This window comes from Bidens hawaiensis, unplaced genomic scaffold, assembly GCF_021521415.1.
Source record: "Bidens hawaiensis isolate Kalapana, Puna unplaced genomic scaffold, B.hawaiensis_p1.1 tig00015054_1, whole genome shotgun sequence".
Lineage (NCBI taxonomy): Eukaryota > Viridiplantae > Streptophyta > Magnoliopsida > Asterales > Asteraceae > Bidens > Bidens hawaiensis.
In genome coordinates, this window is record NW_027492335.1 from 465,212 (window position 1) to 488,242 (window position 23,031).

Below are 23,031 nucleotides of genomic sequence, written 5' to 3' on the forward strand. Positions count from 1 at the left end.
AAGGAGACATTAGACACGTTTAAGATTTGTCAAGCTATGATTTCTCTAGTTATTAACCGGGTGTATGTTGTTTCCCCGTGTCGTGACGTTCTAGACATTAAATGGTTTTCAAAATATATGATGTTCAATGATCATATCTTTGAATGGTGAGGATACTAATTCTAATTGGATTTGTCTTTGCCAAACCAAGGGGTCTTCATATGGCTGAGCCTACTCTCATTAGGCCCAGATCCATACTGGTCCAAACCTAAGCTTGTACAAACTATCTTAAGCGGCTTGATAACTCAGGTAGGTTGGTTGGTTTAAGGTGTTACGGAGAAGAAGCAACAGTCATGCAAGAGGAAATACATATGGGTCACTTACATGATTCACTTACACGAATATATATTTATTGTTACATGTTCTTATTTATCAACTATAAACAAATAAATGCAACCATGTTTAAATTATGTCTTACTTTTTTTATACTCACCAACTTATTACTTATTCATGTTAACTTTTAAACTTAACTATTCTAGACATTTAAGTTTTGGTTCTTCAGATTAACTATAAAATTATAAAAAGGTGATTAGATAAAAATATTGAAAATAGAAAAATTGTAAGAATAATCTTGATTTTTTTCAAAGTGGTTGCTCCGATAAGCAAAGGGGGTCTCGAAATATGCTCGTTACGGGAAACAAATTTAGCTATGCTTGTAAAGTGGTGGTGGCGATTTAAAAACGAAAAAGGTAGTCTATGGAGAAATGTGGTATGGGCGATTCATCATTCAGGAAGGTCGTGGTCGTCTATTCTGGTAAAGGTATCCTTACCGGGTCCTTGGAAGCATATTGTGAAGATCTCTAGTGAGGTTGCTGAATTAGGGGGTAGATTTGACTAGAGTAATGAGGCGAGAAGTGAAAGATGGTAAAAATACTTGGTTTTGGATTGATCTGTGGTGCGGGGAGGTGGCGTTACGCGACTGCTTTCCTTTATGTTTGTGCTTGAGGGAAACAACTGTTGCATAGTGTCGGATCGCTTAATTATGTATGATGTGGAGGCTTGTGGGTAATGGGGTTGAGTTAGAGTGCCGCATGGGTTGGCGGAAATAAATGAACTTCGTTAGCTACTGATTTTTTTTAAATAATGCTATTTTTAAAGTATTGATCACAACTAATGTTATCTTCAAAGGTTAATCACATCTAATTTTTTCTCCATTACAAATGGCAATTTGAAGATGGGAAGTATAGGTGTGTAAGAGAATGTCTGAAAAATAGTACAATTGCCACTGGCAATGGCGGTTTCAAAATAAAAATAGTATCATTGCCATTGCTAACGGTGATTTGTGTAGGACACGGGTCACTTTTTATTTAAAAATAAAATATAGCGTAAATCACTAACGATAGTCTCGTTAGTAATGAGAAATAAAGTAGTACAATACCATTTACAAAATGAATAAATTGAATATAAAGTATGATTTTTCTCTCCGTATTCAAAATTAATATACTCTGATGTCTTTAGCGGGTTCTTTAACGGGTCTTCATGAAGTATCCTTATCTTGTTTCTTCATCACATTTGGTCTTCGACTAAACGCCTTGACTATCATAAAAAGCAAACGAAATATTGACGGTTGTGGCTGAGGATTCACGTTCAACACGGGTCCCTTAAAACAGATTTCACGCCTCTACTTAGACAATGCGTCTGTCTCCCAGGGTACAACAGCCAGGCAGTATGTACTGCTGGGGAGGGCTACGCGTCCGAGGCTACACCGGATTCTTTAGTGTGATAGAACTTGATAATATGAAGATGAAGTTTATAGAGTTCTCCTCTACAATATTCCATGGAAAATACATATGCTTAGATTTGATTTTGATGATCATCATTTTTATTCCTAACTTCTCTTCTTTTTCTTTAGGCAAATTTATGCAATAAACATGGATGAGTGAAAGGTCTCACTTAATTTGAGACATAAACTCTAATAAATATAATCAAGTGACATAAATAAAACTCTACCCAAGAGTTTATTTTTAGTTCACCATATTAAGAGTTTTATTAATATTCCACTAAATAAAATATCAATTCATTTAACATAAATTTCTAACAATTTGCACCAAAAAGTAATGTATTGTCATTGCTAATGGTGATTTGTACCAAAAATTAATGCATTGCCATTTCCAACGGCGATTTCTACCAAAAAGTAAAAGTGTTGCCACTATCAATGACGATTTCTGTCAAATTTTTGCAAAAGGTTCACGAGTTTGCCTAATTTTTCTCATACACTGCAATGATTTAATTTTGTAGAAGGAATACAAGACTCTACAAATGTTTACAACTATTATATAAATAATAATAGTCTCTACTCACAAGCCATTCCTACCAAGTCACAAAACAAACTAAAATGTTTGCTCCTATTTTTGTTTAGTTTTATTGGGGGGTGGTAATGTATCATTCAAAAACGAAATGATTTCGTGTGATAGTTCCACGAGAAATACTACCGTCATTATCAAACAACAATTATCATATGAAAAAAATTTGGATTTGATTTGCCTACGTCTTCAAGTTCAAAAAGAATTTTATAAGCTTACTTTGAAGTTATACTACACTTATCAAGGTTTTTCTCAATCATCGGAGATATTCAATGACCAGAGCCTAGGCGTGTTGTATTTTTTAGCTATCAGCGAGGGTTGTGTTTGCCATAATGTTCACGTTATTATTGAGCCAATATTTTCCGTCCAACAACCTAGTTGTATGGACATGCTTCGTGAGTTTTCTTCTCTATCTGAGGCTCCTTAGCAAACACTTTATCTTTACCAAGGTTTTACGGACCCACTTCAACTTGTAGTCGGTCTATATACCAACTTTAATGATATGGCTAATTTCGGTGATGATTCAAAATCGGAATCAGAAACCGAGCAACGTAGTAGTGAGGAATCTGAAGCGGAACCGTCATCAGCAGAAACCACCAATGATGAAGGCCATTTTATGGTGAAATTATCCCACAATATGATTCCACAAATATATGTGAATTCTCACACAACAACATGAGTTATTATAACATTCCTGAAGAATTAAGAGCCTATGAAGCCCCTGATGATGAAGACGATGACCTAGATATGGAGGTGTGGAACAAAGAAGTACCTTACGCGGTGCGTGGGTATGTACTTTGAAAATAAAGATGATGTCATGCTAGGTGTTCATTATTGGAATATTAAATGTGGTAAAGAGTTGTTTGTGGTCGAAAGCACACGCAGTAAATGGAGAGAAAAATGCTAGACACAAAATCCCAAGTGCAACCCAAATTTTAGTAGCGGTCCACCATGTAATTGGTGTGTCTATGCCGTTAAAAAGAGAAATGGTCACAGGTGGCAAATTGTTCGATGGATTGATTCACACAACTGTTACGGGACAATAGTTGGAAACAACAATAGAACGTTGAAATACAAACAAATTGCAACATGCATTATCCACAATGTGCGTGAAGACATTGCATATCCTGTAAAACATATTCGAGCCTTTTTAAAAGAGCAGTTACACGTTGATATTTCTTATAGCAAGGCATGACGAGCTCGGATAGAGGCGATAAAGAGGATTTACGGTTCTTGGGAAAGTAACTTTCAGGAGTTACCGCGGTACATTGCTGCATTACAAGCGTTTAACCCTGGTACTATTGTGGAATGGTTACATGCTCCTGTTGGATCCTCTAAGTGCTATACATTCAAATATGTGTTTTGGGCATTTGGGCCTGCGATTTAAACATTTCTTCACTGTATGCCTATTTTATCGGTTGACGGCACACACTTGAAGGGATCTTATCGGGGGGAAATGCTAATTGTGGTCACGAAAAATGCAGACAAATACATCGTGCCTGTTGCTTTTGCCATTGTTGATGAAGAGATGGTGGAAAGCTGGAGATGGTTCTTTACACAACTTTGAGTGTACGTCGCAGTGCATCGGGGGAAAAAGTATGTGTTATTTCGGAAAAACACAAAGGAATTATTAATGCCTTAAAAAAATCATCAAGTATGGAGTGAAAACGCTGCTCACTGTTTAAGACACGTTCGAAGCAATTTAATGCAGAAGTTTAAGGTTTCGACACTAAAAAAGTTGTGTTGGATTATTGGGAGCACCACACAACTTAGGAAGTATAATAAATCAATAACTGCAATGAGTCGACTGAATCCAAAAGCGTGGGAGTATCTGAAATCGATTAATGAGGACAAGTGGACAATTGTAAAATATAAAAATAATCGTCGTTGGGGGAATCTAACAACTAACATTTCAGAGAGTTTTAACAACGCATTGGGAGGGATAAGGCTTATGCCAATTAAAGCCATTATTAACTGTGCATTTGAAAAATCTGTGGAACAATGGTTGAAGAACACTGAGATTGCATATAATTGTAACACGAGGTTACCCCCTCGCACATGGACCTGGTTTGAAAAGCGTGATGCTCGGTCACGTGAACATCAATTAAAGGAGTTCGATTACAGGCAAGGGAAGTACAAGGTCGTCTCAAAGATACAACCAAACTATGCAGGTGGAAACGATTACACAGTTGAGTATAAAAAATGCCAATGCACTTGTGGTAGGTGGCAAATGCAAAGGTTTCCTTGCTCACATGCTATCACAGTTCGCCATAACAGAGGGGATTCTCTAAAAAGGATTGTTCATGTGCTGTACACAACCGATGCTTACAAAGCACAATATGATCGTCAGTTTTTCCTGTTAGCGCACTCAGATTATTGGACGGACCCGGGTTGGAGAGTCAAAGGAGATACCTCAAAAATTACCACATCATGTGGCAGGAGGCGGTCAAGAAGAATTCATAACGAGATGGATGTTCGGCATCCAGACCAACCTAGAGTTTTTAGATGTGGAACATGTAAACAAATCGGTCATAAAAACAATGCTTGTGAATCATCACACCAGTGACTATTGTTAATGTTGCGCTTGTAATATATAAATGTATTTATATGTTTTATATTGTTTGTAACTGTATTTTATTTTGGATCATCGCACTATTTTTTTCATTAATATCAATTCGTTAATTTCATTAATATAAGTTCGTACATCGAAATAGAAAACGTCACACAAGATGGTATACTAGGTGCCACAAGGAGGGCGTTTTCCAGCATTTTCACGTTGGCTTCTTCTAAGTTGTCCTTCCTGAGCCCTTTCTTCTAACGTCTCAACCTCCGGGTCCCACACTTGATTTAAGTTGATCTCTAAGTTTCTCCCTCCTGAAGAATTTATCTCCTCTACTTCACGTGTTGCTCTTGGAATTGGAACGTGAATATACCCGGGACTTGTGAATTGATCCAAGTTGGCAAATGGGAATTGGGAGATAGGAGTAAAAAAATCTGGTTCGGGTGGTTGGTTGAACTATGATAAAGAACCCCTCCATCTCAAAACTTTGATTCGAACCCATCAAAGATGTCATACTGAAACTAGGGTTCATAAGTTGAGACATTGGTTGTAACAGGTCCACAATTGCAATATGATTGAATAGACCAAGAGGATTTGCATGACTATGATGTGAGCCACTAGTTGCTTCACCGACATGACTGTGAAGCGGTGAATGTATCTCTTCGCCCCTCGATTTTTGTTGCACAACATTTACAAAATGATCCCGTGGAGCTTGCTTTCTTGGTAACTGTTGAGTAATGGGCGGAACTTCACTGGCCATGGTATTTGTCTTAAAGGTAGGCCTATAACTCATATGATGTACCGGGGCATTCGCATATCCCATAAATCTAGTAGCCAAATTTCTAACAGGTTCTTCATTAGTTGTTTGGAAAACCTAGCTCACACAATCCTCCTGCAAATATAGTTATATATATATATATATATCCATCTTCAAATCGCCATTTGTAATGGAGAAAACATTAGATGTGATTAACTTTTGAAGATAACATTAGTTGTGATCAACACTTTAAAAATAGCATTATATTTTTAAAAAAATCTAAGCTACTGGTATCTTGTCAACACATGTATTTGCAAGAAGGTGTGGATAGACTTTTGTGGGAACTAGATGATGGTGGTGGGTTTCAATCAAAAGTCTCAAATGTAAGTTTGCCTTTTAAGTTGGAGTTGAAGGGCGAACATTTATTTGAGTGAAATAATTTCGTGCCGAAAAAGATGGGGATTTTGGTGTGGAGAGCGGAAATAGAACGAATGCCTGTATTATTTTCTCTGGTTAAAAGAAGTATATCAGTGGAATCGGTTCTATGCCCGATTTGTGAAGACGAGGTGGAGTCAACGGAGCACTTGATCGTATCGTGCCAATTTGCTCAAATAATCTGGAGTATTATTGAAAACTGGTGTAAGGTGCCAATAATCTTTGCTTTTTCAACTCGTGACATTTTGGAATTGTATAAATATTCCTTACTATCGAAACGGTCTAAGGTTTTTCATGCGATGTGCTTAACAATTATTTGGTGTATATGGAAAGCTAGGAATTAGGTGGTGTTCGAGAGGAAACAAAAATTTCTATTATACTGGTGTAATTGGGGAGATTAAAGCTTTGAGTTTTTCGTGGGTAAAAACTAGGGAAAAATTTCCGGGGTTAACGTGAGATATATGGAATGCGTTTAATTTGAACTCTTCTTTGTAAAGGTGTAATACGGTGAATTCATGGGATATTACTTTTTTCTCATGGATGTTTGTACTCGTTAGTAGCTTATTGCTAGTTGTTTTATTCATTTTTAAGTATATAGTTCTACTGATTAATAAAAGAAAAAAAGAAGAAAAAAAACCTTTACATCTACATCTACATCTACATGCAAACAAAACTTTGAATCAAACCACCAGGCCCCCAGGGGCGGACCTAGCATGTAAGGTGCAGGTTCACGGGAACCCATTGAATTTTGGATTTTTTATAGAATGCATATGTAAAATATGGGAGTGAACCCACACATAAAATGCTGAGTGAACCCATACACAAATTGAATCTTGGTCTAGTGGAAAAGATTTCTCCTTCCCACAATGCCAACCCGGGTTCAAGTCCCCTCTTGCGCATAATTTTTTTTAATTTTTTTCTACGTTCCACAAGCACTGCACGAACCCTGCAACCTAGGAATTCAATTTTCAAATATTTTGGTTTTTATTTCAAATACAATATTACGTTTACTTGAATGCATTTATGCTCCAGCTAATTAAATACATTATGCATTGGGATGCTTTTAATTACACATGAGTATGATGTTTGAAATTGCTACAAAGGTCACATTTACCCTGGATAGGATGTTAAGGTAAGATTTATTAACCCTTAGCTTAATCTTTCTTTATTGATGTTTCTTTACATGCTCTTTTTTAGTAAAAAGTTTCTAGAATTCTGGTCTTAATTTTTATGGAATTAAACCGAATGTTTTAGTCAATATTTTAAAGTCTTATAACAAAGCCAAATAATGAAAGATTTAAACTAATGAAATTTGGATAAAGGCTTCAAATTTTTATTTTGCTTTAGACATTTTAAATGGTTGAGTTAGCCTTGACTAGAATGTATGAATGGCTATGTTGAAATTGTTAATTTGAATTAGAAAATTAGCTAATGACGAAGTTTGTTTTTTGTTATAGTATCATATTTTTATTATGTGATGTACCTTATCTTACTCGAACCATAAAACTGACCTGAACTATCGTACTGAGCCTAAAATTTTTCTCCGGTCGTATAAACTTGGACCATCTAAAAACAGTGAACCCACAGAGAAAAATTCCTGGATCCGCCACTGCCAGCCCCGGTATACTCTCAAAGCATGATATTTATATAATCGATTTAAAAAACGACAAAAGTCACAAAAGTGTGACCCAGCCAAGAATTTGAAACGTTTATAAATAAATTATAACAATAATGTTTTCATTTTGAAATTGAAGACGTGCTTGAATTATCTTCCTGTGCAAAATAAAAAGGTTCCCAACAAACAAACATCGATAATTGGCCATTATTTTTTCTGTACCCACTTTCTTTCTTTCTTTCTTCACAAACTCTGTTTCTTTTTCCTTTCGATCTCCATTCCATTTCATATCATATCATACTCTCTCTCTGCTTCAGATTCATTCCACTACAATTTCATTTCATTTCTGGGTTTGCTTCCTTTTCATTGTTCTTGTTTCATTGATCATCAAAACCAATAAACCATCGATCATTCCTGAAATTTTGGGCAAAATATTTAGCCTTTATGATATTCATTTGTTCATAATTTCAATACTGAAATCCAAATTTTATTTTCCGTGTTAGAAATGTAAATATTGTTGTTATTGCTAATAAATTTTATAAAAATTTTGAATCTTTGGCTTTTGAAAGTCAAATGTAGGCCTTGTGAGAAGGCAAATTGTTAATTAGGGTGTTTGGATACGCCTGTAATAAGTTATATTTGTTATTAGATAGATAGATAGATAGATAGATAATAATCAGAATCGGATGTCTAGAAATTAGTTATTCGTTGTTATTCGTGTTGTTTAAAGTTGTAACACCGGTTTAATGATGTTTTGTGACACTAAGTTACTTTAATTTGATGATAGTTTGGGAGAAACAATAAAATGTCTTCCCCTAGCAAAAGGAGAGAAATGGATGTCATGAAATTGTAAGTTCGGTTTTTTTTATTATTTTGTTAATCGTAAATAATGATTACCTATGTGAGTTTATTAAGCGGTGCAAATTCATGTTTACTGGCTGTTACCTATTTGTTATTTGATCAATTTGGCACGTTAAAGATAAAACATCACCAAAATCGACTGCTCACACATGAATGAGGCCACATTACATAAATTTTGACTTATATTTTTAGTTAACCGCATTTAAAGTTAGGTTCAACGAATTTAGAGTATAGTTTTTCAGCAGATTTTGAGGATGGCTAGAAATTAAAATGCAGGCAATGAGCAAGTGTAGTTTTATCTCTAAACAGTGGAAATGACGGTTTTGATCATTTCTTTCACAGATTATATTCATGGTCTCCACTATTCACTTAATGTTAAACTTGTGGTCATTTTTCACGAAGACACTGGTTGGCATTAACGTTCCTGTAAAATTTATGCAGAATGACCATTTTACCCTTTTATTTGAAAAAGATTTAACCATAAAGAAGTAATTATAAATGTTATAATAAAAAAGACCAGTGTAAGCCCTATATTAATTTATGCAAGTACAACAATTTTCTTTTTGGGTTGTCCAAGAAAAGATTTAGCATTTACCCAATCAATGTTTACATTATACTAGTCAAATTGGATTTTGGTCAACAAGATTCCATGAGTTACATTTTGGATATTTGACTAAGAATTCAACTGAGATATTACATTTATTTTGGGATGAATGAAGCATAGTATAGCAATTACCATCTGTTTTTTCTTGTATTCATAATGTCTATGCATTTGTTTTCTTGTTCTTGACCCATTTTTGTATTCAGGATGATGAGCGATTACATTGTCGATACACCAAATGATCGGCTCAATGAATTCAGTGTTGAATTTCACGGGCCAAAAGAAAGTACGTCTCTTACCTCTTATATTAACTCTTTTAAACCATATGAGAATTTTGACCCGCGTACTTATAAATGGGTTGACTCGTTTTTCATTCTAATGGGTTGACCCGTTTACTTATATAGGGTTGACCCGCCTGCTTAAAATGGGTTGACCTGTTTGCAAATAAATCGGTTAACCTAGTTTTCTTATAAATGGGCTGGCCTGTTTTCTTATAAATGGGTTGGCCCGTTTTCTTTTAAATGAGTTGACCCGTTTGCTTATAAATGGGTTGACCCCTTTTCTTATTATGTTATTATCGTACTAATATTGTTTTGTAATCACAATTACCCGATAAAATTTTTTGTCGACCCAAACTGTCATCAAATGCTAAGAAATGGCATGTTTCATCCCGAACCTGTCTTGACCCGTATATGTGTAGGTGTTTATGATGGCGGTGTGTGGAAAGTGCGTGTTGAGCTTCCTGATGCATATCCATACAAGTCTCCTTCAATTGGATTCGTGAACAAAATATTCCACCCGAATGTCGATGAGCTGTAAGTAAATAATTTAATTCAAGCACTATTATTACTCTATATCATTTTTTTGATACTTAGCACGCGTGCCATTGCTTGATTATAATTAAAACTTTCAGGTCAGGTTCGGTCTGCTTAGATGTCATAAACCAATCTTGGAGTCCAATGTTCGGTATTATAAATCGTTTTGAGTTTACTCTCACTTTAAATATTGGTTTTATTATTATGTACTTATATTGTATATTTGTGGATAATGTGAATTTGCAGATCTTTTAAATATTTTTGAAGTTTTTCTTCCTCAGCTTCTGCTTTACCCAAATCCTTCGGACCCGCTTAATGGTGATGCTGCATCATTGATGATGAAGGACAAGAAGGAATATGAAGAAAAAGTCAAAGGTTAAATGTTCAAACGGGTCTCAAATGGTCAATGTTGTATTTGACTAATATTATTATTGTTTTGGCAGAATATTGTGAGCGATATGCGAAGAATAATGGTAAGTCTGCGGTTGAAGAAGGTGAGAGCGCTGAAGAGGATATTAGCGATGGGAATTATAGCTCGAGTGATGATGAGATTCCGGGCCGTGCGGATTTATGAGAAGTGAATATATGTTGGTTTGTATAACTATTTATCGTATTTCGTATGTTGCATTTGACCATGATACTGTTTTAAAATTTGTACGAGGTTGAAGATACCACTGCAAATCTAGAACTTTAGGAATATCAATGTAACTATGCTTGAAGTGTGTTTAATGGTATTATTGTTATGGCTTACTTATTTTGGTTTTTGGATATTGTTTTTGTCATTTCCTCTTTTAATTTCTTAAATATTCAAAATTTATCAAACATCAATCAGTGTTAATTATACTTGGTAGTTTAATATCAGGGTTTAAATGTATAATTGTATGTTGTAGCCCATTAATTGAAGACAGGTAATCTAGTTGGGCCACTTTATTACAGTTGGATAATGTGATATTTTTAATATTCTGCTTGATTATTATTTTAACTAGGTTAGAGCCCGTTTTTCACACAGGTGAAAAATATAATAAAAGTAAAAAATTCTTATATGTAATACGTAAATTCAATTGTTTCATACAATAATTTTTATTTATGACTTTTTTATTAAGTTTTTGATATTATTTTAAGTTGAAAACCAAATCTTGATGTTTGATTTATTTCAAATAAAACATTCATACCGATATTGTTATATTAAATACTAGTTTGAGACCCGTGTATTACACGGGGAATTAATGAAAATTACAATACTTAAACGTTAAACAAAATACAATCAATAACATAATTATCGTATATTTTTAATACAATTACAACTTTCATTAAAATTACAAGAATTACAAACCAAAGCATTACGCAATGAGTCTACAAATAAGAAAAAAAATTCCTTGTACACTACATTTGTGGTTGTATTGGTCAGATTACCTTGTTTATCAAGAATCAGAATTTTGAGCCCAAACCTGCTTGTAACTCTTGACAAGGCGATGTATAGCTATCCATGTGAGACTGAATGAAGTGTAATTTTATTAAGTTGTATTTATTTCATGCATTATCTTTCTAAAGTAACGGGTTCGGGTCAAAGTCTGTGCAGGGTACGGGCCCGGGCCAAGCACACCCAACCTCTTAAATTTCTTGCAAATTTGCATAAATAATGCGATAGTATTATGTTAGTATCTTGAACATTTTAACGCATTAAATAGTAATACAATGTAAAGACATTATGACAAAGTATTCCTGTTTGGGTCAAAGTCGGTTGAGTTTGAATGGTGAATAAATCATAATAATAACATACAACTTTCATAATTAATATCTAAACCAAGATTCAAAAAATTAAAAACCCTACATTTGAAATTAAAAAGCTTTAAACTTGGACAAATGCAACTAAAATAAACATATATCATTATGTATTTAACTTAACAATAGCTTCATACCAATAAAAAATAAGCATTAACACAACCCCGTTTACTAAACTAATCCCACTAAAAAATTTAACTGTTTCAAAAAAAAAAAAAAAGACTAATCACACAAAAAAGCTGCAAACTTTCACAAGTAATATCAAAATCAAGATTCAAACAATTAATAAAAACCCAACATTTGAAACTAAAAAGCTTTAAACTTGACAAACTAAACTAAAATAAACATATAACATCATGTATTTAACATAACAATAGCTTTATAACTATAAAAAACATTAACACAACCCTGTTTACCAAACTAATCCCCCTAACAAATTTAACTATTTGAGAAAAACAACAAAAAAAATTGTAATCACATAAAAAAAGCAAGCTTTTCACAATTAATATCAAAACCAAGATTTAAACAATTAAAAACCCTACATTTGAAATAAAAAAACTTCAAGTTGATAAATTCAACTAATCTAACTATTATATTAAAGCAACATGGTTTTCACATGGCCTTTTATTAAGCTATCCATATAAGATTCCACCTCAATAATTTCCAAAATTATAATTTACACCTAATAAGCTATTTAATTTTAATCTACTTATTTATATTATTAAAACAAAATCATTCTTCCATAAGGTATGTTATTATGAATCCATAAGATAAAAATATATTGTATTAAACATATTTTTAGACATACAAATATATTTTAATATAATTTTGAGACGGCCAGGTATGTTATTACGTATATTAATAAATTTAACTTTTTTGACGTATTTTTTTAACCACTCGTGTATTACATGGGCTATATCTTAGTATACTATTAAAGCAAAACAATTTTTCAACATGTCATTCAATTACACCCTCCACATAGGCTCCAAGTATACAAGTTTCCATTTTTACAATTTTTCCTTCATGAAGGATAATGAAAAATATGTTATTGGTGGGAATTTGAACTCATTACATTGCTTTTAAAATGCTTATGGCTTACCAACTTAACTAGGATGAATTGATGTTAGTTTTCTCTGTTTCTTAATTAGTATAGTTCACAACCTTCCATTTTATTACTTTGAAAATGAAAATACAAATTATTCTTCCTAATGTATGTGTTTTAGAAAATTATTTATATCTTATGAATCCATAAGATATGTTAATATGTATATTATTAAATTTAACTTTTTTATTTTACTTTTTAACCACCCGTGTATCACACGGGCTCTATCCTAGTATAAACATATAACATTATGTATTTAACTTAACAACTATGCGTGGTCTTACCACTCCCTAGTCTTTTTATCTACATTACTTTTTTTTTTTAATATAATCCATTTATCTTTTTTCCTTTTTTTAAAATGTAGAATGATGTGGAAATATCGAAGAAACTTGTTTTGTTAAGATCGAATGTAAGAAACCGAAATCACTAAGTCCATACATATTATTCTCACACATATATCTACATACAAACAAACAGCGTAAACACTAATAGAGTCTCAAGCAATACCATCCATAGTGTCGACCCTTATAACGGGTCGACTATCATGCTATATAAAAAGACACCATCACAGTGTTAAATAAAACATCATTCAAGCATACATATGAGCATCACCGTGGGCATGAACAAAAGCAACAGGCCACAACAACACACACGATATATCCTACACATACCATACAATTAGAAATGATATTTATAACAAAAATATTGTCACGGATTTAAAAACTACATTTATAAAGACTAAGGTTTTGTTGTAAAAGAAAATAAATAAAAACATATTATGTTTTAAAATAAAGAGAGAAACGATGAACAGTTTTAAATGGTTGTGTTAAAGGGATATGAGAAGACAATGTCTGTGAATTATGAAAATGTTAACAATTAAATATAATTTTGGTTTTATACTTGAAAACAAATCATATTTATATATGTTAAGTCAAGAAATCAAACACAATTGCCATTTTAGTGAAGTTGATAAGCAGATTTGGTTTGAAACATGAGATCTTGGTTCGAAACCCGTATCACACAATAATATATTTTCCAAAATTTTATAAAGTCTTACGAGTCATGGGTTATAATAGGCAAACAAGTCATTGGTCATAATATAACAGAAAATAGTGACATGACATCTACCTGGCATCATATGTGACGTGCATAGTTAAATTTCATGTAGACAACTTGTGTTGCTTTAATAGTATAGTTAGATTTATATTTTTATAAGTTGTCCTACACAGTCTCATAAATCTACAAAGGCACAACGGATCGTAAAATATAACGCAATTCCGAGCAGCATATAACACAATGTTAAGTAATATATAACACAATGCCAAGGAAAAAAGACAATGATGAAAATAAACAAAAAACACAATGATAAATAAAAAAGACACAATGATTTAAACAAAAATTTTAAAATCTACAAGCTAGAAAACGAAAAACGAAAACCTAAAATTTAATATCGTAGAGTTCGACAAGATGATTCCAATGCCGCTAGTTTGAGTTGAATCAGAGTTCGTTATAAGACTACGTATCTGAACCCAACCCTCACGATCAAACCTCTATTATTCTAAAAAATAGAGAAAAGTGAAAAGTCTTTATAGATGAAGCAACAAATCCCATTCCGTTTCAAATTATAAAAAATAAAGTATTATATTTATATGTTTATATCAATATGGTCAAGTTATTCTACAAGGGGAGACAAAATGAAAAGGATTTATAGCCATATGAAAAAACCCTTTAAAAAATATTTAAAAAAATTAAATAGAAACTCATAACTCAAAATTTAATAAAAAACGAAAAAAAAAAAAAAAAAAAAAAAACACAATAATATTTCCACTTCTTCCTCGTTCTTAAAAAAAACAATGTTAAGTGAAAAAGATCATTGTGTCTTTTTGTTTATTATTGTGTTTTGTATTTATTTTCGTCATTGATTGTGTCTTTTTTTCTTGATATTGTGTTATATACTTATACTAGGTTAGAGCCCATGTTCCACACGGGTGAAAAATATAATAAAAATAAAAAATTATTGTATGTAATACGTAAATTCAATTGTTTCATATAATAATTTTTATTTATGCATTTTTCTATTAAGTTTTTGATATATTATGCACTATAATTTTAAGTTGAAAACCAAATCTTGATGTTTGATTTATTTAAAATAAAACATTCATACCGATATTGTTATATTAAATATTGTGTGTATAAAAATGATATTTATAACAAAATGTTGTCATATATTTAAAAACTAAATTTATAAAGACTAAGGTTTTGTTGTAAAAGAAAATAAATAAAAATATATTATATTTTAAAAGGCGATAAACAATCTTAAATGGTTGTGTTAAAGAGATATGAGAAGGCCATGTGATATTGTGAATTATAGAAATGTTAACAATTAAATATAATTTTGGTTTTATACTTAAAGAGAAATCACATTTATATATGCTAAGTTAAGAAATCACACAATTACCATCTTAGTGGAGTTGGTAAGCATATTTGGTTTGAAACATGAGGTCTTGGGTTTGAAACCCATACAACACAATAATTTTTTTTCAATTTGTGTTGCTTTAATAGTATAGTTAGATTACTAAACATTGTGTTATATTTTGTTCGGCATTGTGTTATATTTTGCGATTTATTGTGTCTTTTGTTCATTTTCGTCATTGTGTCTTTTTTCTCTACATTGTGTCTTTTCGGCCTTTTTTTTGGAACGAGAATGACGAGGGAAACATTTTTGTTTTTTTAACTTTTTGTTTTTTTATGTATATTTGATTTATGATTTTTTTTATTAATTTTTTTGAGGGGTTTTTCGTATGGCCACAAATCCTTCTCACATTTTTCATTTTTGCCTCATTTTGTATTTTAACATTTCCCTATATAAATAATAAACTCGTTTAGGCTCTCAAGCTTTAGTTGGCTCAAGCCCGTCTAATCTTGACTCTCCAAAATTTTAGCAAGCTAATCTCGAGCAACTCACTAACGGCTTGGCTTGTATATCCACAATCTAAACCACATCCAATCTTACATCACTAGACACGATTAAAGTCTTCCACGAACAACATTTTTGTGTCACAGAACTAAGCCATATGTTTAGGTACCAACATAAGCCAGCCTCCATAGAGCAAACCCAAAGTCACTATATTGCTCAGTCCAAGGTGCCAGCCACACGGTCATGATAATTCATCACAAATGTTTAAAGGCCGGCCACTTGATCATTTCTAGCCGGCTAAACTCGTAACATCCTCTAGAACTACTTCAAACCATCTTTGTAAAGTCAGCCTCTACTAATTGCATCATACAACTTAATCAAAACCATAACACACACATCTTCCCACTCAAAAATGGACCGAATCCGGCCCGTTTTATGCGGTTTCTTCATGTTCTTTCTACTCTTTTCACCTGCGAAAACCGAAGATCAAGGTGTAATACAAGCACTGGTTGTGTTCATGGATAAACTCGTTCCTGGGACCATGCAAACCGCACCGAATTGGGGATGGAACACTTCGTCGGATCCATGCACGAGTAAATGGGCCGGGGTGACATGCGATAATAATAACCAAAACGTAAAGAAAATCGTTCTCGAGAAACTTAACTTATCGGGAACGCTTGATTTCGAATTGGTTTGCAAGGCAAATAATCTTTTTGGGTTTAGTGTAAGCTTCAATAACATTACAGGAAACTTGCAACAAGATGTCTCAAATTGTAAAAGACTTACACATTTGTACTTAACCGGGAATCGGCTTTCGGGCAGTCTACCCGATTCCTTAACAGCCTTACCGAATGTGAAGCGAATCGTGATATCCAACAACGAGTTCACGGGCCAACTGCCCGATTTCTCAAGACTCACAACCTTGTTATCATTTTTGGTCAGAATAATCAGTTTACGGGCCCGGTTCCAAATTTCAACTACCGACAACTTGACGGGTTCAGTGTCGCGAATAACAATCTTAGTGGCCCGGTTCCTGACAACACGGGCCGGTTCGACGCTAGTAGCTTTGCCGGTAACCCTCAGTTATGCGGGAAAGAGCTCCCGGTTCAATGCCCGGTCAAAAAGAACGATAAAAAGTCAAACTTTCGCGATTTTGTTATCTTTTTGGGTTACGCGGCCCTCGCGTGTATAGTTTTGGTTTTGGTTGCGGTTTTAGTATTTAAGAAATGAAGAAAAAAAATAAAGATGTAAAGATGAGTTCACATGTGAAAAGCCAAAACGGGTCGGAAAGTGGGCGGTCAAGCGGGTCAAAGAATAGCCGGGCCCGGTCAGAATTTTCAACAACTTCGGTTGAAAGTGGTGGGGTTTCGTCATCGATGGTTGTTTTATCGAGCCCGGTTGTTAACGGGCTCAAGTTTGAAGATTTGCTTAGGGCTCCAGCTGAACTGATTGGTAGAGGTAAGCATGGGAGTTTGTATAAAGTCAGACCCGATACCGGGGTTCCGGTAGTGGTCAAACGGATTAAAGATTGGAAGATTTCAAGAGATGAGTTTAAGAAGAGGTTGCAGAAAATAGTTGAAATTAAGCACCCGAATGTGTTACCGGTTGTTGCATATTACTCTTCTAAGCAAGAAAAGCTTTTGGTTTTTGAGTTTCAGCAGAATGGAAGTCTCTTTAGGCTTTTGCATGGTGAGTTAACTCATTTTTTAAGAAAATCTTTTTCTTTGATAATTAAATGAATATAACATAAAAACGTTTAAGAACAAGCGGTTTTGGAAACAATCTTTGTTTGCTTTATTTTTGTCAAAACCGCTCATTCTTGCATGACGTAGTATTTTTGCAAGATTGAAGGGTTGTTTGAATAAAACCTAGATTATATAAGGAAATAAATGCATTAATCACTACTGAAATCCGAAATAATAATCCGGAAATTCTAGAGGTGGCAAAATATGCCGATCGAATAAGTTGGATTGCTTGTTAAAACAACTCTTATAATTGTCTTTCATCAATTATTTTACATTAAAATCTTGTTAGATATGAAAATCCATTTTAAACAATTTTTGTGACACGATTTATAAGAGGTTTTGTGGACTGAAAAATACCCGTTTGACGTGTTAAGTTTTTAATGATAATACATAATTCAAATCCAATCATCATAATAATCCGGTTGAAATAATCACCTCTCTTTGAATCATTACCTCTTTGAACTATTTTTTTTCTCAAAAACATATATTTGACGTGTTTCTTTTTGTATTGATCGCTACGCAATAAGTATATTATTAACACTTTGACGTGTTAACCTTTTAATAATAAAACATAATTGAAATCCAGTCATTCACAATAATCTGGTTGAAATATATATCATCTATCTATAATTTAATACGTCTTTGAACCATTGGCTCTTTTTCTCAAAAAGTAAGGTAGTATGGTTTCTCAAAAGTACTTATTTTGGGCGTTTCTTTTATTATTAATAGCAAAAACTGGTCTTTTTTTCAAATTGTTTATTTACAGGATATTGAAATATCGTTGCTTAATTGAATTTGTCCACATGATTAAATGAAGCGCATGTTCGTAACGTTATAAAGTTTTGGATCTCATCCTGCAAAATACGATTAATGTACAAAGTCTACAAAGGCTTTCCACACCATAAAATAATTACGCAACATATATGACTAGTTACGCACAATAATTATACAATCTATGTTTAGTCTTTAGTACGCTTTGTACCTTAAGAGCCCTTTATATTTAAGCATATTCCCACTTATATAATCCACTCTTTGTGTTCTTGTTTTAGGATCACAAAATGGACAAATATTTGGCTGGGGAAGCCGACTAAGTCTCGCATCTAGCATAGCCGGAGCACTCGCATACATGCACCACGAGCTTCAATCGGACTCGATCCCACACGGAAACTTAAAATCAACAAACATCTTATTCAAAGACGACATGGAACCATGTCTAAGCGAATACGGCCTAATGCCAACCGACCCCCACGACCCAGACCAAACCGACGATGCAACCACCACCACCACTTTCAAATCTGACATTCACGCATTCGGCGTGATCCTCCTCGAATTACTAACCGGAAAGCCGGTCCAAGACAACGGGTCAGGTTTAGCCAAGTGGGTTAGCTCAATTGTCAAAGAAGAATGGACCATTGAAGTATTTGACAAGGCACTTATTGTTGAGGGCGCTAGTGAAGAACGAATGGTTGTTCTGTTACAAGTGGCGTTGAAGTGCATAGACAGTTCAACGCCACCTGTCATGACGGAAGTTGCCGCCATGATATCTTCCTTAAAAGAAGAAGAAGAGCGATCCACAACCTCTTCTGATCCATAATACTCTAGTTTCAATTCATCAATAGTTTTAATTGATTCATAATTATGATTTATGAAATTGAAATACAAACATTGTTACGTACACGTTATCATACACCTTTCACTTTGTTTTTATTTATTATTTTATTTTATGGGGGTGTGCTAACAGTGTAATTAAATTGTAGTATATATCTACCCTATGTTGTAATTACACAATAATTTAATTTTAATTTAATTTGTATTTAATTCAAACCATTATTTTATATACAACAAACTAGTCCCATACATGTTCTAGTCCAAAACTAAAAAGAATATCAAATTCAATCAAAATTCACACCAAATTCGGTCTAATAATATCCTTACCGAGATCGTATCATTTATAGTCCTCCGTCAAATCCCGGGGCTCAACTCTGGACAGGTGGTGGAAACTACCGAGCTGGAACCAACCGGAACATTCGTTCGCGCCACGTACCGCGACGAGAAGTTACGAACCATATACTCGTTCTCGGCTTCCGAATCACCGGTTTCCAAGGGTCCTTGATCGAAATTGAGCGGGTAATCGAGCGGATCGTACTGGAACTTGGCGGAATGTCGACCGGAGCTTTTGTTACGGTTGAAGCGACGGATGAATGTTTTCCAGCGCGGACCGGCGATGAGTTCTGACCACTCGCGAAGCTTCTTGAAGGCGTCGATGCTGCGGGACCAGAGAGATGGTGATGGATTGTGGACCTTTTGCCAGCGGTAGGGTATGCAGAAGCAGCGGCGGCGTTCGACGAAGAGGAGGTCGGATGGTGATGGTGAGTGATGGTGGGATTCGGGATCTAATTCAGTTGTCATGGTGGGTGGATAAACTAAACATGTGAGCAAGGCTTTGAGTGTTCTGGATGGATGTGGAAAGTGAAAACCCTTTTCTATACGACTAGCGTGTAGTAGGAGGATGTCACGCCCATTGTATTATAGCGATACACACACACACGAAAGATATTTTTAATTTAATTACAAAAAATGTATTTTAATAGTTATGAAACGAGTTTTCTACAGCCACCCCCTTAAATTGTTAAAATACCGAATGATACGGTTTTTTTAGAAAAACCCACCAGTTTTGTCTTATTATGTTTTTTTTCTTTTTCTTTTGTTATTATTATTGTTATTTATGATTATTATTATTTATTTATCAATAATATATTATTATTTGAAATTTGGCAAAGGACGTTCGGTTGCATGGCTTATTTGGGAATATTGACACTGCGAAACGAACTTAAACCGTGGAAGCATTGTGGAAGAGGCAAATAATAATATATTATTGATAAATAGTAATAATAATAATAATAATAATCATAAATAACAATAATAATAATAACAAAAGAAAAGAAAAAAAAACATAATAAGACAAAACTGGTGGGTTTTTCTAGGTTTTTTTAGAAAAACCCACCAACATAACTAGCACTCATTTGATATAATATAATATTATATTATATTACACTTTAAGAATGTACCTCCGAACGTGTCGTGACCGACTCGGCAACAGGTGACTGGTACGACGGCTGACTATCGTAAACACACCAGGTACCTGATCTACGTAATCCGACACGAAATACTTCTAACATGTATAAGTTAGAAATCAAACAACACTATTAGTGTAATAATAATTATAATATTTTAATACTAATAGTAATATAAAAATTAATATTTTAATAATAATCATAATCTTAAAATAATAATAACATAATTATATATTTAGAATAATATTATTTTAATAGTAATAATATTTTAATAACTAAAAATATAATCATACAATAATAATATTTTAATAATAATAACATTTTAATAATAATATTAATATTTTAATAATAATACTAGTAATATTGTAATAAAAAAATTAACAATAACAGTAATAGTATGGGAAACCCGGTTCAAATTTGATAGGCCCGGCGAGCTAAGGTTACCGTAAAACTGTTTATATAGGTGGTGTCTATATAGTAGGCATGGTGTAGTATATCGGCCGATGCCTAGACAAATTTCAAATCGTTATCATAACGGAACCCAAATTACAATTAAATATAGTTTAGTTTTTCAAAAGTCCCTATAAAGTATAAATCACCTCTCTTGATTTCACATAACAAAACAGAACCAGTCACCAAACTTTGACCAAACATGTACAACTACCGACTTCATACTAAATAAATATAAAACGAAACCTGGTTCAAGTCGGGTAACCACGACGTGCCAGGCTGATCGTTACCGGCGTAACCCGGCTCCTCCTCGTTCGACTCCGGAAATAAATGGTTCAACCACGACATTGCAGGTATATATACCAAAACTTGTGTTGTTGTGTTGTTGGTTGAATGAAGATCGCGAGGGTGAGGGTGAGGTTGACGGAGGGATATAAAATGAAAAAGAGAAAGGATGGAGAGGGAGGGGAGCCGGGCTCCAATAATATAAAACACCTAATACGCCGCATATAGGTCTATACGCGGCGTATTAGGGTACGATTTGACAACCTAGCCCAGCTTTTGCCGGCTAGGACATCAAATCGTACATAATACGCCGCGTATAGCCCTATACGCGGCGTATTAGGGCGTGTGGTGGGTGTCCCTAGTAGGACCCTTCAAAAAACCGGAAAAAAGAAAGGAAAAAAAAGTTATAGAGGCTAAAAACTAACTTTAATTTTTTTAAACAGTAAATTTCTTTTTCAGCTAAAATTCTTCTAATCATTTACTTGCAAATATTTAAACCCATCATCTTTATTTATAAAGGGTGAACATCATACCACTAGACCATTTGGTCATAGATAATTAAAAAATGAGTTTTAAAATATGTTTAAATGAAAACCATTAGTTTCTAAAAGTAACATAATATTAACTAGGATAGAGCCCGTGTGATATACGGGTGGTTAAAAACCACAAAAAAGTTAAATTAATTAATATACATGATAACATACGTTATAAGCTCATAAGATATAATAATGATAAACAAAATTTACAATTTATAATTCTCTAAAAGCCTTTTTGAATACAACATTGGATGTTAACTTAATTGTTTAATGATTTTCTAGTATTATATAAGTAAATTAACAATATATCATTTGTAAGTCAAGAAATCCAACACAATAATTACTTAAGTGAAGTTGGGAAGCATCTTTAGTTTGAAACATGAGGTCATGGGTTTGAGACTTGTATCACACAATAAGTTATTTTTCAAAATTTTACAAAGTGTTATCTTCTTATAAAGATGGTTGTATTTGAAGAGAAACCGGGTCATGGGTTATAACATAACTAAACGGGTTCATGCTTCATATTGTGTTTAGAAGAAGAGATGATAAGATAGGAAACTGTTCACATGGCATCTATGTGACATCCTATGTGAAAGCCCTAGAATGATGCCATATGAAAAAATCATATTGCTTTAGATTAGATTAGATTAGATTAGATTAGATTAGATTTTGTTTAAACACAATTCGATCAAAAAAGAAAAAGGTTCAATTTAAAATAATTTATCTTAGAAAGAAAAAGTATCTATAACAAAACGAGTCCATCTCTTTATCTGCTTTATTTGCTTTTGTGACGATTAGTGACAACGCAATTGAAGGTGACGATGACCATGGGATAAGACAGTGGAGGTGGTTGTGAAACTATGGAAGCATTGTGGAAGAGGCGATGGTGGTGATAGCTGGTAAGTGGCACCAGGGGTATTTTGGATGTAAAATGTGGTGATAATATGACAATATTTTTGGTGAAGCTCACATGTTTGGTTTTATTTTAGTTTTACTATGAGCGTCTACAATAATAAATTTTTATGGGATGTTTGTCCACATCATCAATTTTTATATATTGTAGGTGTAGTTTTTGGTTTGCGTTTTTCAAAGGTGTTTTTTCACAAGAAAAACAAAAAACATGACATTTTTGTGGGTGGTGGTACCAGGGGTGT

The 23,031-nt window shown here is 33.5% G+C and overlaps 3 protein-coding genes and 1 pseudogene across 4 annotated transcripts; 3 read left to right on the forward strand and 1 right to left on the reverse strand.

Annotated features, from left to right (window-relative positions):
• Window positions 1-3,017: 3,017 nt before the first annotated feature.
• On the forward strand, window positions 3,018-4,908 carry LOC143548336 (uncharacterized). The gene is made up of 3 exons (XM_077039536.1): window positions 3,018-3,130; window positions 3,869-3,938; window positions 4,054-4,908. The coding sequence occupies exons 1-3, from the start codon at window positions 3,018-3,020 to the stop codon at window positions 4,906-4,908; spliced, it is 1,038 nt and encodes a 345-aa protein (XP_076895651.1).
• Window positions 4,909-9,249: 4,341 nt separating this feature from the next.
• Window positions 9,250-10,656, forward strand: LOC143548325 (ubiquitin-conjugating enzyme E2 5-like). The gene is made up of 5 exons (XM_077039526.1): window positions 9,250-9,457; window positions 9,872-9,986; window positions 10,085-10,137; window positions 10,233-10,361; window positions 10,430-10,656. Exons 1-5 carry the CDS (start codon window positions 9,379-9,381, stop codon window positions 10,558-10,560), a joined length of 507 nt encoding a protein of 168 aa, XP_076895641.1. The 5' UTR covers window positions 9,250-9,378; the 3' UTR covers window positions 10,561-10,656.
• Window positions 10,657-16,199: 5,543 nt separating this feature from the next.
• Window positions 16,200-19,126, forward strand: LOC143548326 (putative inactive receptor kinase At1g48480; annotated as a pseudogene). Its single transcript, XR_013137931.1, has 2 exons — window positions 16,200-17,476; window positions 18,582-19,126. The product of XR_013137931.1 is annotated as a putative inactive receptor kinase At1g48480 (transcript).
• Window positions 19,127-19,494: 368 nt separating this feature from the next.
• LOC143548337 (uncharacterized) lies at window positions 19,495-19,941 on the reverse strand. The gene has a single exon (XM_077039537.1). The coding sequence runs from the start codon at window positions 19,939-19,941 to the stop codon at window positions 19,495-19,497; it is 447 nt and encodes a 148-aa protein (XP_076895652.1).
• Window positions 19,942-23,031: the final 3,090 nt, after the last annotated feature.